Genomic DNA, 15,360 nt, shown 5'->3' on the forward strand with positions numbered 1-15,360 from the left:
CCAAAGAATAGGCTTTACTCTCCTCGTGTCTTTGACCCTCATTCTCATATAATTGAAAATGATATGTTTGGGCAATTGCCGTGACTGAATTACAGTGGCTATAGAGGCCTATATATGTTTGGCAAACACGACATTTTGCACTTAATAATATATTATATCCCCTCTTTTGGGCCTGTCGGGGTGTGCGCGCAGCGACATATGTATAGGCTACGTACGCGCGAGTAGCCTAGTAGCAGCAATATAGCCCCAAAGCTGAAAGCTGTATACCAATATAGGTCTATAGGCTATAACAGCTCGTGTCGTGTGTTAGAGATGTGTGGAGTTATAGTGGTGTTTTAAATGTTTGGTCAAACAGTGCGCCTAAATACACTATAAACCAAAGCAGTGTAAAATGTATAGGCCACCATGAAATAAATAACTGATTCTGCTCCTTTAATTCTTATTCTTTTGCATAACGCGTATGACGAAGCATGTTGCTCATGCGTATAAGCCAATACAGCCCATGTTGAAAGCAAGCAAGCTGTTGTATTCTTAAATCATTATCAAACCACCCGGGCCAATTGACGCAATATTTCTTTAGGCTATAGCCTATAGAGGTCTACCTATTTATTTTACTTTGCTCATTTGGTAATTCACAGGATGATATCCCAACTCGCACCGCACAATCCTGAGTGTTGACTTTAGCGGCACTCTCGGAGTTGAACTAACACTGTCACGTCAGGCTTTTGCTGTGCACATATAGCCTTATCACTTGACTCCGCAATAAGCTCTCACCCGGGGCTTGTCCTGTGGTTTCTTATCGCTGTGGTAACCGCGGCTTGTGGCCACTTGGGGGCGTCGCGTCTGGCACGCCAAAGTGAGATTGCTGTTGGGCATTATTGCAGACGCACCGCCGCCTTCCGTGCAATAAAGTCGAGTAGATAGCCCGTCGAAGGCGCCAGGTGAGCAATAAGACAGGACAATCGAGATAGTTGGTGTCGTGTTTACCCCAATTCCCTAGCGCCATGCTGGTTACATATTAACTATACAATATACAAATAAAGATATGATGTTGATAAACTCATGACTCCAGGCGCAGTGGAGGGGGCAATCTGGTTATTTTACATTCTTGAGGGCTCAAGTTGACTGAAATAAACACTCATAGGCGACTCTGCTGGCCCATAAAAACGTGCTCAGAGTTGGTTTTGCGCGACCCCTTGTCCAGGTAGGAATTCCAGGTGTGATAGCTGGAGCTGAGAGGATCTGTTTCTCCCGAGACTTATCTTAATTGAACTCTTTGAACGCAGTCTGAACTGATATCTGGACATGTGCTTACTGAAGTGGACTGGAGTGGGTTGGAAAACTAAACAAAAAGGCTGCTCTAAATTGAACGGTCGAGTGACATATCCTAACATATCTTCTATATGCATCAGTCTATTTTGTATATGCGGTGTTGACGTATAGGCCTATAGTCATCAAATTATGTCTACCATTGACATAAAGCGAGGGACACATTTTGAGACTGCATTTCAACGTTTTTATTGAAACTTTCAAGAACACGATGTTGATGTTGTAAACTAGACATGAATCCAATACAACATAACCCACTGAAAACTTAAGAAACACAAGAGAAACCTTCATATTTCGATTAGATGCGGCACTTTCACTATCAGGCTGCAAAATGAATTTTGAATATCAGAAAAATAGTCCACTTTTTGACGACACCTTTTCTCTTCTCAAAAAAAGAGAACTTTTTTTTTCAAGCCATATGGTGCAGTGTGTTGTCGCTTTCTCTCATCCATTAGAACAGTAGCACTTCACACACAAACAACAGGTAAAGGTGAAAGTACAATGGCACGTGAGTGTGAATAACTAGTTCGTGGATATTTGGGGTAAAGGGGGGGAATCCATATGTAGGGGGTTATAAAATGTAGATGGCAAAACGAAGGATAATAGCCCACAAACTATCTTTACACAGGTATATCGACAATAAATTAAGAACAGGTTCCCTAAAACAAACTACTCCATCGTATGTACACGCAATATCAATATGAAATAATTACATAAATATTTTATATAGCACTATTTACAGTTAAAACCAATACTACCTTTTTAATTGTATTTCAGATTCCCTTTGCCCGGTGAATAGGCTAAATTCAGCATGCTTATGGGCAGTCTGCAACACTATAGAGAGAGGCTATATGCCATAACCTCGGTTCTTTAATCATGGCTCATTTGAACAGTGCCAGAATATTGAATATTTAAACGATGTAGTATGAATCGCAACAAATTCGTTTGAAAACGTTGAACCTAATTGTATAGAAAAAAGTTACCAACAGAGGAGTGAGCGAAATATATTTCAAACGAATCGTTTTTTTTTTATCTTGGTTGTCATATCAATTTGATTGTTAAAACAACGTCAGTCGAGAGAGCTGTGATGATGGCTTTCAAGGGCCCATGCAAAGTTTGACCTACCTATATAGAGGCGTAATGATATAGATAGGATTTTAAGAAGTTAGTATTTCCGACCAATTAATAGTAGGTTACAACAAAAAAATACAGCAGTCTTTATAAGGAATACGGAAGTGAATTCAAATAAGCAAAAACCAGAGTGCATAATTATTATCCCAACAAATGTAGTTGTCTCAGCAACACGTGTAGGCCTATAATAAAGGTAGGAGATAATATAGGACACAGCAGCAACTTCTCCTATATAGATCTCTGTGTGAGTCACATCATCCATGCCAACACTTCCCGTCACAAATACTTGTATGGTAATCAAATAGGCCTAACAGAGGGAGGGGGGAAAAGTAAAAAATAATAAAGGAAGTATTGTTTAATTTAACAAAGACAGAATTATACATAATCAGGTGTGTATTTAACCAAAGTGCATTTAAAAAAATCTAAAACTGTGGTTCTCAAAAGTGGATTTCAGGGACTCTCTCTAGGTTCCTTTATGGGGGTCTCGTCTAAATCGACCCTTTAGAAGTCTGTAACTTTGACAGTGTACAAATGGAACCAAATGGACCCTGACGGGTCCATTTGGTTCCATTTATACACTGTCAAAGTTAAGGGGAGACTTTTCAAATGTCAAAGTTTGAGAACCACTGATCTAAAATGTCCAACAGTCTTTGAGTTTTCATTTTTAAACCCGCATTATTAATCTAAAGAGGGCATCGTCCAGCTGTCAATGTCTCCATCACTGTCAACATCTTCCATCACGACAACAAAAACTAAAAAGGAGGGGAACAAAAAAAAGAAGTCTATGGCGACACGCTCCGCGGCCTGTCTTGGCTCGAATCGAGTCCACTGACCAGCCGCTGTATGCTCTGCAGCTCGTTCGCGTGCACGTCTTTCTCCGTGCACCTTTTCGGAGACACGGACACCCCCGAGCCCGACGATATGGTGGAGGAGCGGCTGGTTACCTCGCACGTGGAGTCCAGGGCGCCCGCGGCGGAGACCGGGCTGGTGGAGACGACGCCGTTGTCCCCCTTCAGGTCGGCGGCGGCGCCGCCGCCGGCCATGGAGGGCATCGCGGCGGCGGTGGTGAGCAGCGTGCTGTCGGGCACGCTCATGGGGATGGAGTAGGGGCTGTACCGGAGGCGAGGGCGCACCGCGTTCAGGAAGGGGTGCCGGTGCACCGACGACTGCTGGGCCTGGGCGGCGGCAGCGGAGGAGGCCTGCTGCATGGCCGCCGCCATGTACGTGTAGGGGTAGGGGAACAAGCTCCCGAAGGGAGACATGGCAAGGCCCTGTGTTGCATAGGGGGAGAAACAAGGGTGATGAGACTGAGCGTGAGCACTGGTGGGAAATAGCAGATGTGTTACTTTAAGTATAAGTAGTAGACCTAATGCTGCGATGTAGAAATAGCCTACTCTGGGAGTAAAAGTCCAGAATTCAAAAAGTAGAAAAGTATTCGTATGAAAATGTAGGCTACTTAAAGTACCAAAAGTGGAAAGTACTTATGCAGAATGTCCTATTTGACGTTTTCAAATGTATTAAAAACATATTTTGAAAATGGCAGATCTACAAGCTCACAATGCGTCGCATCGCGACGCATTGTGAGCTTGTAGATCCGCTATTTTCAAGTATGTAATTGGTTATTTTACACCACTGCAGCTTGAGTCCACTGTTTGGTGTTAAAATGATACACACTCGTATCCCCACAAATATACAAGACACAGAACCAACCATACTGCTGTAAAGTAAACATCCACACTAAAGTGTTTGGCTGTGTCTGTAGGCTGCATAGGCCTAAATAGACCCCAATTATGACCAATGAGCTAATACATGTTTATAACAAGCATGAGCCTATAATCGATTATGAGACCCAATAACTTTAAAACGCTTTACAACTTGCTTTTAATTGTACATTTAGGCTAAAAAATTATAATCTCAAAGTCTACTGCCGCATAATAAACAACAGAAACAGGACTTTTGGCGCTGTTAGTACTAACATCCGTTTTGAGAGGCTACATGAAAAAGGCAGATCTGTTCTGAAGCCTATTAAACCGTGTTGTTTCCCTCCCCAAATCAGGAAGGGGTTTTAAAACATTCGCCATTTTGCCTCCAAAACACAGAATTAATGAGCTCATATCAACACCATTCCCAAACAACGGGTTTGCAGTGCCTAGGTGGTCTTCTAGCGTCGTAACACTTAACCATCTGTCGTTATAAAGAATTGACACAATTTAAATCCATAACTAGCCTACAGTGTCCAAGGAAATGTAATGAAGTGTGCTTTATAATTTAATCAGTCAAAAGTACAGTGCATGGCTAATCTTTCACTGAATTACGTTAAATTGACTCAACACGACACGTGCTTGCACACACAACAACTACATTATAATCCGTCTTAATTTGAAAAGAAACTGATGGAGGTGACACTACTACCGCCTATTGGAGCTCATGGGGCAATTAGCGAATATAAAGACACGTCACGGGGAAACATCAGTGGTGCCCACGAGGCTAATAAAACAGGTTTTACCTGTGATGCCAAGACATGTTGCTGCAGATGAAAAGGCAGGCCATGCGCTCCTGTCAAGCTCTGGGGCGACGCCATGCTTGCCGTGTCCATGGTGCTAACTCCACCAGACGAAACCGCCGCTAGTAAGGGGCCCATGCCCGCGGCCATGTTTGAGAAGGCACCCCCCATGTTGAACTGGCCGGGGTGCAAGAGAAAAGGGTGCGCCGCGCCCCCTAAGTGATTGAAAAACTGCTGTCCGGTCAGACCCGTTGGAAATCCGAAGTTGTGCAAGTGACCGTGGCCCAAGTGCGCGCTGTCAGTCTGAACGGTCAAAGGCATAAAAGCGTCCTTTATGGGCCTGCACTCCTCTGCTTTAGGCTGGTCCCTGCTGGGGCTCTTTAGGTCTTCCGCGGAGCGGGTGGTGCTGGAGATGAGGGTGATGGGGCTCTGTCGCGAGTCCGCGTGGCTTTTCTCAGTCCTAGGCCTGCTGGTCGAGTCACTGCTGGCGAACTGATGGTGAGACTTGGCCGGACTCGCGTCGTGCTCCTTCCCGTCCTCCGTGGTCGTGGAGATCTTGCTCGAATCGGGACCGTCTTTGAGGTTGCCGTCTTTGCTCTCGTCGTCGCTGTCCTCGTCGCTGTCGCAGAAATCTACCAAAAAATTAGATAGACACACACATGACATAATATGTGTGATTAGTTTTGGCACGTTATTATTTTATGATCTGTCGTGTGGTGTGTTTCTCCAGTGCGTTTGAGCCTATAAACGTGAGCTCTTGCTTTGGAGCCTTGACATCGGAACTGTGTCTTCTTCAATAATAGCTGACGTCCGACCAGTTGAGAGACACTAAATTGTAGCCTATTACAACTTAAACATACTTTATGCACACTAGTGTTAAGGCATTAAGAGACAAATCGCATGCATTGTCTTTTTATAGCCAATTTGCTAACTCACGTAATTTGCATTTTAGATAACCCTAAAAATAATTAAGGCAATATATAGTTTTTCGTGTAAAAAGAAAATCCATTCGATTTATATGCATATATTGGCTACCAAGAGTGATGCTTATTATTGACCCACTGAAAATGTGATAGGCCTATATGCATATTTGTTCAAGACTGTGTTAAGTGCGCCATTGCGCCAAACCTATATCCTATAGCATTAAATCTAATTCAATCACTGCACTCCAAATATACATTTCACTCGCAGTGTGTGCACAGAAATACTCAATAAATATCGTCTTTGTCGGGTGGAAACCTTGTATGTCCAAAACCGATTGTTTTGTATTTATCATTTGTGAAATGATTTAAACTAGTGAAAACAGCCGATCTACAAGCACACAACGCCTGGTGCGAGGCGTTGTGTGCTTGTAGATCTGCTGTTTTCACTACTTTTGTGCGATGGCCTTGTATGATGAAGCAGTGCTTTACTCTACTTTTTACGCGAAAAAATGTACAAATGTGAAACTTGGAGATACGAGGTTTCTGCCCGACAGTGACGATATGATAGTCTGTATTTTCATTTTATTACACCGGACATATCTCAAACTTACAGCATGATTGACACCATAGATCACGCGAGCACATCAGCGTACCTTTCAGATGAGGAGGCCCCACGGTAGACACCGCAGGGGACGAGGCCTGACCGAAACACTTAAACGACGCCTGTTCGCCAGACGAATCGTCTGAAGCCCCGTTCTCTTTCTTCTGATGGTCCTCATAGGAGCGCATGGACTGCAGCGCCAGCTGTTTCCTATACAACATACATAAGCCAGGCAGGTTATGATCGGCACTGTTCTCACGTTAAAAGTATCTGAGCACTGTATAAGGACGGATCTAAAAAAGCAGTGGTTTTCAACCCTTTTTCATATCTCAAGGTCCATTATTTATTCAGCGTTTGAACCACGGGTCACCATTTGATTATGTTTAGCCTCCCAGACACAAAACGTAGACTATTGTGTTATTATTTGGATAATATTTTTGTTTCCATGCTGTATTGATGTTGGTACCATAGGAGATAAAACAGGCAAACGTTGATCAAAATAACTAATTATTCTACATTCTGTAATTGTGTGGACTGCTTGTATAGGCCTATTGAGTCATGTAGGTGTTTAACAATAATGTAACCCTTAGAGCATAAAATGAAACCAATGGACTGGTATAAGGGTCCATTTGGTTTCATGTTTACACTAAGAGTTAAAGATCTATAAGGGTACATTTGGTTATAGACTAACAACTGTCCACCATTTAGCTGGGGACCACCTGGAACCCCCCCTCAAGGACCACTGGTGGTCCCCGGACCACTAGTTGAAAACCACTTCTCTAGAGTGAGACCTGTTTGATTTTAAACTTTTTTTAATCACCAGTGTTCATTTGTAATTATCTCAGAGAGTACAAAATTAACATTTGTACACTCGGAGTTAATTAACATTGGTTAGGCCTACTTTACTTCTCATCATAGCGAGCAATTTAGCTGTAGCCTAGAACAGATGAGAATATATGACAGAATGCGGACGTTTACAACACGGGCCCATAATATAGCAATTGTCTCAATTCATGGCAATTTGTGAATTCATTTTCATTTCAGACTTCACGGAACAAGTCTCAAATCTATTATTATATACTATTCTATCTATTTAGATAATAGGCCACTTAAAGGAGTAGTTCACCCAAAATTACTTTCCCCCCCCTATTGATTACTCATGCCATGGAGAATTGAGTTAAATCATATTTTTTTGTATTTGTCACACCCCCCCAAAAAAATATTATTGTTTATTTACCTGATATTTGATATTTACCCCCATTGATTCCCATCAGGAATCATTGGGGGTATATTTATTGTCAAATTACGGTCTCAGGAATGTGACAAAAAAACAAAAAAATATATTATTGAACTCAAGTCTCCATGGCATGAGTAATCAATAGAAAAAAAGTCATTTTGGGGGTGAACTACTCCTTTAAGTAGGCCTAGCCTATTATCTAAATAAGATTTGAGACTTGTTCCGTAAAGTCTGAAAAGAAAATGAATTCACTTTTTTTTCCCTTTTTTTTTTTGCCCCCACGTCATTGATTTGTCACAACAGAATAGTGGGTCTATCTAAACTAATCTCTATCATTAGTGGAACAATCTCCTCCGCGGATTAACGCGATCGTCATGCTGCTCTTTTGAATTCACTACTAGAAACCACTGTCTGCCCCGGCCCCGACCCGTCTATAAAACTCTACAACAGGTGTCACACAGTACGTTTTATCCTCTCTTTTACCTCTTTTCCCGTCTCCCATTTCCGGTGTCACGGAATCCTTTCGCAAAGGGATTATGGTCAATTTTCAGCTGGGTTATCTGCAATCATAAAACAATAATACCTGGGCCTTAAATATCGACAGTTAAACTTAAGCGTCTTCATAAATGTTTAATTATACAGTTCTCATCGTTACATATGCAGACTATAATGTTTATGTCATATTTTCTTCCATTTAAAACGATGGGAATTTGAATTTATTGTTACCAATATAAGGGGGAAAATGTGTGTGTGTGTGTGTGTGTGTGTGTGTGTGTGTGTGTGTGTGTGTGTGTGTGTGTGTGTGTGTGTGTGTGTGTGTGTGTGTGTGTGTGTGTGTGTGTGTGTGTGTGTGTGTGTGTGTGTGTGTGTGTGTGTGTGTGTGAGAGAGTGAGAGAGAGAGGACACCCTCCCACCTTTGGCAGGATTGTTCGTCATTGTACAATATGCTGTGATTCAGTAAAACCCTGCAGAATTCCCTCCTTTACTTCCTCTCCCACTGCCGCCCCTCCCCTCTCCCTAGCTCTCATCCACCATGAACATAATTTGGCAACATTGGCTATGCTTCTCAGCCTAGATTCCTGCAAAACATTTAGCCTACAACCTCCCTCTTCCCTCCTTTTCATCCATTTTTTTTGACTGACACTGGTGGCCAGAAGTAACACTTAACCTTCATCTCTCTTTGATATCAAAAACCTCTAGCGTGCAGAGATGATTTTGATTAGCTCTATATGTCACATATGGAACAAAATGTTACCAGCCCAGACTGTTACAAACAAAATGCTCCCCTTTTTTCTTTTTCTTTCTGCTCAGCTCCACTGCACATTGAGTTCCCCCTCTCTTTTTCTCACCCCCCTCCACCCCCCCTCTCTTGTCGCGCACGCGCACGGGGCACACAAAACACGTACACACCGAGGTATAGCGAGAGGGAGCGCGAGGTTGAGTCTGTGTCGGTGTGCAAAATCCTTTCCACGTGATTAAATAAAATGTACATAACCTGCTTGTATGACACGCATTCTTGGGAATTCTGAATTTCCTATATGGTTGAACAAGAGGTTGGTGTCCCTCTCTAAACAACAAGCTCAAACAGCTATGTCATTCATATTTCATGACAACAAAATGGTAAGCAAAGGGGGGATGCTATAAGGGCAAGGGTTCATGACATATTCAGAGCATTCAAACTCAGATTGCATTTTTTTGCTTTAGGCTATCTTGAAAAAAAATCTATTTTTTTTTTAAAACAAAACAAAACACCAATTCACACATCGCCTCACCTTGTCATTTTGATACGCAGTCACGGCGATGAAATCCGTTTCAGGGAAAACATAAGTCCTGAATGTACTGTAGGGGAGTTTGAGTATATCGTTGGCCCTCACGATGTGAAATCGGGGCTGGTATTTGTGCATGGAGTTTAGAATGGTCTGTATCAGAGGAAAAACACGTGCAATACACTGTTGTTAGATGTGATTATGTAATCGAGTTGTTGCAATACACTTCCAATGCATACATTTGAATCTAACACATGTGGCTAAAAATGACAATTCGAAAGCCATGCCTTTTGAGTCATGGTGGGGTATTTAACCTTACAATGGATTACATTTATTTTTATTTAATGATAGTGATTCATGCATAACACGCTAGTAATAGCAGCCTTAATTTTATTGCAGTCCATATTTCACCCCAAATAATTTCAACAAATGCAGATCGACATTTATGCTTATGATATCATATAATATTAAGATGAGGTAATACTGGCATGCAAAATATATGTATATTCAATGAGCTACGTGTGAGGGTGCGTAAATAAGAAATAAGAAATTACACACATTAGCTGAACTTACAAATCCATGCTTGTCGGAAATGTTATTTGTCAACTTGAGTTTGTGAAAATTGACGACTTTTGACATCCATTGTTCACCAGTAGCCGGACTGTCCGGGTGAATGTACATCCGCTTTGGCATTTCGGGGTCGGCCTTCCCTGCCACCATCCAGCGCGAATTATGAAATTTATACCTGCAGTCATCTGCTGCAACAATATCCATCAAAAGAATGTATTTCGCCTTCTTGTCCAAACCAGTGCATCTCACTTTGAAAGGGGGAAACATTCGCCTGTGTGGGGAGGAGGGGAAAAAAGAATATGAAATTATAATCATAGATTGTTGCAATTCAAACTTAAAGCCTTTTCGATAAGCGCTGACTTTAATTTTGAATGGTTTATTTTGCGCGCGCGTACACACACACACACACACACACACACACACACACGCGCACGCGCGCGCGCGCGCACACACACACACACACACACACACACACACACACACACACACACACACACACACACACACACACACACACACACACACACACGCACGCACGCACGCACGCACCTACCCAACACACACACACACACACACACACACACACACACACACACACACACACACACACACGCGGAGCAGCCATCTTTGTATGGCGCCGTGATGACGAAAAATCATTTTGTCAGGGCTGCATGGACACTCACTGATGGTTGGTTATTAAAATAAATGCTCTATAAAGTAATGGTCAAATATTGTGTTATTTTGAGTGTGCTGTAGGTTTAGAGGCAGCATAATAATGGCTGGCTATAACAAAGCCACTTCAGAATGTATAGCCTACACACCCCCCAGGTAATTGGGACTGGAGTATTGCTTAAAATACTGCATTGAAAATGCATTTGTTATATAGGCGTAATGCATGATGCATATCGGCCTTTCACACAACGACAATTAAGCATAATTCGGACTGTATTCATCATGATTGAAGATGTATGTTCAAAACTGCAGCTTACAACTTTCTGTAAAGTTTAGTTTCAAACTTACATAATTTAGGCTTCCAGTATCTCACAACTAAATTATTTTCTTATTTGTCTATAGTGTCCCAGAATGTGCAGACTAAAAGGTGTTACACTATTAAATTTTCAGTTCAATTCAAATGAGCTTTATTGGCATGAGAAAACTTATGTTTACATTGCCAAAGCAAAGTGTCAAAATATAATAAACAATAACAATAATAATAACAACAATTATTAACTAAATACTAGCATGGTATGTGGGCCAAATAAATATGATGTCTGCAGGATCATTTTAGCTAGACTTAACACTGCATTCAGTTGACTGATTTCAAAGAAATAAAGCCACCAGGGGCATGCATGAATTCAAAAATGTTGGTCAGAGGATCCGTAGAGGTCCATTTCCAAGCATCCATCAATAAATCAATGACCGATAGGACTGTCAGCGTATATGAATAATCAGTATGTGCCTCCATAAAGTGCTAAACTGGCGCATGTCAGTCTAGCAGTAGCCTGTATGGGAATGCACGCTAAAACGGCTTATTTACCTTCCGGATTTCGTGATCACCATTTCAGTCCCTCGCTTGTGGAAGGTTTCCCAAAGTTCCTTGGCCTCCAGGTGAACTTTGGGGTCGTCCTCCACTTCCTCTTCGGGCTCCAGGGTCTTGAGAGGCCTGAGGTGGGCCGCGGCCCCCATAGCCTGGTGCCCCAGCGCCGAGAAGTGGAGGCCGCTCTCGGCGGCTCCCATCAGCTGGTCCATGATCGGCTTTCCCAGGGCGTGCGAGAGCGAGCCGTTCGGAGGGAGCGCCAGGGCCGGGAAGAAAGGAGGCTGGTGTCCCAGCATTGCGCTCATGGCAAATTCCGGACCCCGGTGAGGTATAAACGGATGATATGCCATACTTGATCCCTGTATGACTGGATCTCTCATCAGGAAGCTCATCCAAGTTCCTGGTACCGTGTGTTTTATTTATGTATTGGATTTATAACAATTCACAGTATAGCCTTGTCTGCGCGCGTACAGGACGGGCGAAAAAATAAAACATACAATACAGAACAAAAAATGAAACAAAAATAAAAAGGGAAGTGATGTTATAAATTGGTCAAAATTCAACCGGCAAGTCTGTCAGAAATAAAACATCCACGTATTTTCCACAAGTTGTCGGGGAATTCTGAGCCGACTGCCGTTCGCTCACCTCTAAAGACTGCACAGATAAACGGGGGTGGAAAAAAAAAGTTCTCTCCGTTAATCTTCAAGGGTGTTGAGAGAAATATTTTCTCCGGACAGCGACGGACATCGGACACCTTTCTATAGGCTCCACAGTTTTCCTGGACATCGGTGGAATTAAACCAAGAAAGCTCGAGTCTCTTTTGTAAATTGACTGCGGCGTTGTAGTGCTTCTTTTCTGGCCGCTGTTTACGGTGTCGGCATTCCTGTTAAAATGCGTCCCCTCTTATTGGCTTCAGTCCTCCTGCGAAAGCAGCAACGTGTTGAAATATTTCGATAGCGGCGAATAATTCCTCTGCCTTTACTTGTTCCAGACATGCACCCTCACATGCACACACGCGTCTCTCTTTTATGCACGCACACATTTCAGTCAAAAACGGCGTACGCACTGTGAAGGGAGTCCGCGGCGCTGACGGCAGAGAGAGGTGGTAAGTAAGGTCCCAGCACTAAGGTTTTCCCAGCGCTTCTGTGCCCATAGGCTTCATAGTTCATACTGTATGGATGTGTTGCATGTTACGAGGAGCAGGGGCTCTGTTGATTGGCTCTTTGACGCTTTCAGGACCAATTGTGTGGCTCCGTAGGCGTGGTTTTAACAGGTTCGGGTGGAGGGGACAGACTTCAGACTTATAAAAAGGTGTTTGGAAACTCAAAGGCTGCGCCGTGAAACACACCACTACCTCCGTCAGTGTTGTGTGAATATGTCAACATCATTAGAAGTTGCGCTATCGGTCGGTCTGTGGGACCCAGCGAAGGGAGACCGCGGCCAAGCCGGAGATCGAGCTCCTCTGCCTGGCTTGCGCTGTCTCTCCCGTCTCGTTGAACGCAGCTAGCGCCGAGGCTGTCGCGTTCGCTTCCCCCCAACAACAAACACATACACGGCATTCTCGGGGTCCTATTATTTGTAAGAATTTCATTTTACATTCAATTAATTTAAAATAAAAATAGTAGAATGCAATTTCTTCCTTAATGCCGCTTCGCAGTCCACATGCCGAGCGTTTATAGCGTTATAAAAGGATCCTTCGCTGCGATGTCTCCTCTTGAAATGAAAGGGAAATTTGATCGCCTGACTTGAGCGGCGCTCGATGACAAGTTATATGGAATGTTAATCATATTTAGGAATGTGACAGTAGAAGTTGTATATAGCCTAGGCTAACGCCGGTCAAACGTCCGCGTATATCGTTGATGGCATTTGATCTTGTGGATTGACTTTGATTATGTGTTTTTTACAGTTGAGTGGCTACCTTTATTGTATAGCTATTTATTTTGGCTATTCATCTATAGTCTAAATAAACATATATATCTGTATTATTTCATTATTTCCACACACATTTATTTAGCATATATAAGTCTTCCCTGCAGCCCCTAGCCTATATTGTTTCTTTTTTTCTTCTTCTTTTTTTTTAAGAGGGATGACAAGTCAGTCTAACGAGAGGCTATAGCCTACTATTTGGATTCATGTAGAGATGATAGTCTCTCTTACTTACATCACATGGATCCATATTGATAGTAGGATATAAGCATGTAATACCAGCTATCTTGTAGGATATATCACTGTCTTGACAGGACATAAAAACGAGCCTATATACATTTCGCCCCACACTGCTGTGAATCTTTCTAATCAGCCTTCTTTTTATATAGCTTAAACACCATGAGTTATGTCATATGTTAGCCTCTTGGTCCTGTTATAAGCCAGTGGGTTGTATAAGCACACATCTTGTTGCATATTTATTTTTCACAATATACATTGTGAGCTAATGATCTACAATATCACACACAAATTAGAATAGCTGCAGCTTTTGCTAACTTACACGATCAAATCCAAAAAGTATTGCTCCATTGTAAGAGATGCTCTGTCTAGACAGCGACAGGCTCCTGCGACAACAAACCCTAATGATTATTTCACAAGTAAACTAAACAGAATGGTGGCCATAGTCAGTCACCCTGGACAAACATTGACCATCAATTCTCAGCCAATTGTCTGTCTCCAAGGTCCTATGCAAAGACCCAAGGAGCCCGCAGTCTTTGATAATGCCTCAGATATCCATATTCGGAAAAAGCTCCTCTGCCTTTATATTCCAGAAAAAAAGCAACTGCGTTGACAGAGAAATCCTATTGCTGAGCCCTGCACTTAGGAGTTAATATGTCAAAAGTTCAATGTATTTCACCGGGGTCTAACAAGAAATCTTGTTTACTTGTTACTTCTCTGTTTTTATACATTGTAAAGATTTAGCAAGCCTCAACTAGTGTATTGATTTTTATAGAAGATACCTCCACCACTCTAGCCGTGTTGTGAGGACTTGTGGATGGGCCTCAGGGGTCATGCTCCTTGGGAGCCTTGGGAGAACATTTGTTTAACACTTATGAAAACAATCAAATCTCCATTCAGGATCCATGCCAAGTTATCACTGAGAAACTAGTTTCAAGTGTTATGTTCCCGTAGTGCTTATACCCTATATGTTGTTAGTGTTAGAATCCTCTTTTACTTGGCTAGATGAACGTTTGCTGTGTTAGTGCTGGGAAAATGCCACGGAATCCAAATGCATGGTGTTAATTTAACTCTGGACGTGTAAGAAATGTCCATTGCAGGTCAATGTTTACAGAGTAATGATGTGTGTGTGTGTGTGTGTGTGTGTGTGTGTGTGTGTGTGTGTGTGTGTGTGTGTGTGTGTGCGTGCGCGTGTGCGTGTGTGTGTGTGTGTGTGTGTGTGTGTGTGTGTGTTTATCTCACAGTAATTAGGGCAGATACAGGACCTGGTTTATGTGTCGCATGATTCCGATCTGCTGTAGGAGTTGAAAAATATGACAAGCGGTTGGTCACAGCATTCTGTCCATCGGGAAGAATTTAAATGCACATCATGATCTGTATAACAGCATTATGAGCCATATATATGTATATGTATATATATATATATGGCCTATGACAAGAGCCCCAAAATTAACCAGTCCACAATGAGCTCTGTGGCCTCCCCTTTGTATGTGAGGTCAGGCTTGTGCCAATTACAGGAGCTTATTCTTCTTTAAACACTTGCCCCCATTAGCAGCACATTTCAATTTAGTGGAAGGTGTCATCAAATAGGAAGCAGTGT

At 42.5% G+C, this 15,360-nt stretch overlaps 1 protein-coding gene across 1 annotated transcript; it reads right to left on the reverse strand.

The window, feature by feature from the left end:
- Positions 1-3,242: 3,242 nt before the first annotated feature.
- tbx3a (T-box transcription factor 3a) lies at positions 3,243-11,989 on the reverse strand (the record flags this gene model as incomplete). The annotated part of the gene is made up of 7 exons (XM_080743271.1): positions 3,243-3,731; positions 4,967-5,595; positions 6,540-6,697; positions 8,208-8,284; positions 9,497-9,643; positions 10,064-10,331; positions 11,598-11,989. The coding sequence occupies 7 exons, from the start codon at positions 11,987-11,989 to the stop codon at positions 3,243-3,245; spliced, it is 2,160 nt and encodes a 719-aa protein (XP_080599397.1).
- Positions 11,990-15,360: the final 3,371 nt, after the last annotated feature.

Source organism: Nannobrachium achirus (assembly GCF_963921795.1).
Source record: "Nannobrachium achirus genome assembly, chromosome: 15".
NCBI classification, from domain to species: domain Eukaryota; kingdom Metazoa; phylum Chordata; class Actinopteri; order Myctophiformes; family Myctophidae; genus Nannobrachium; species Nannobrachium achirus.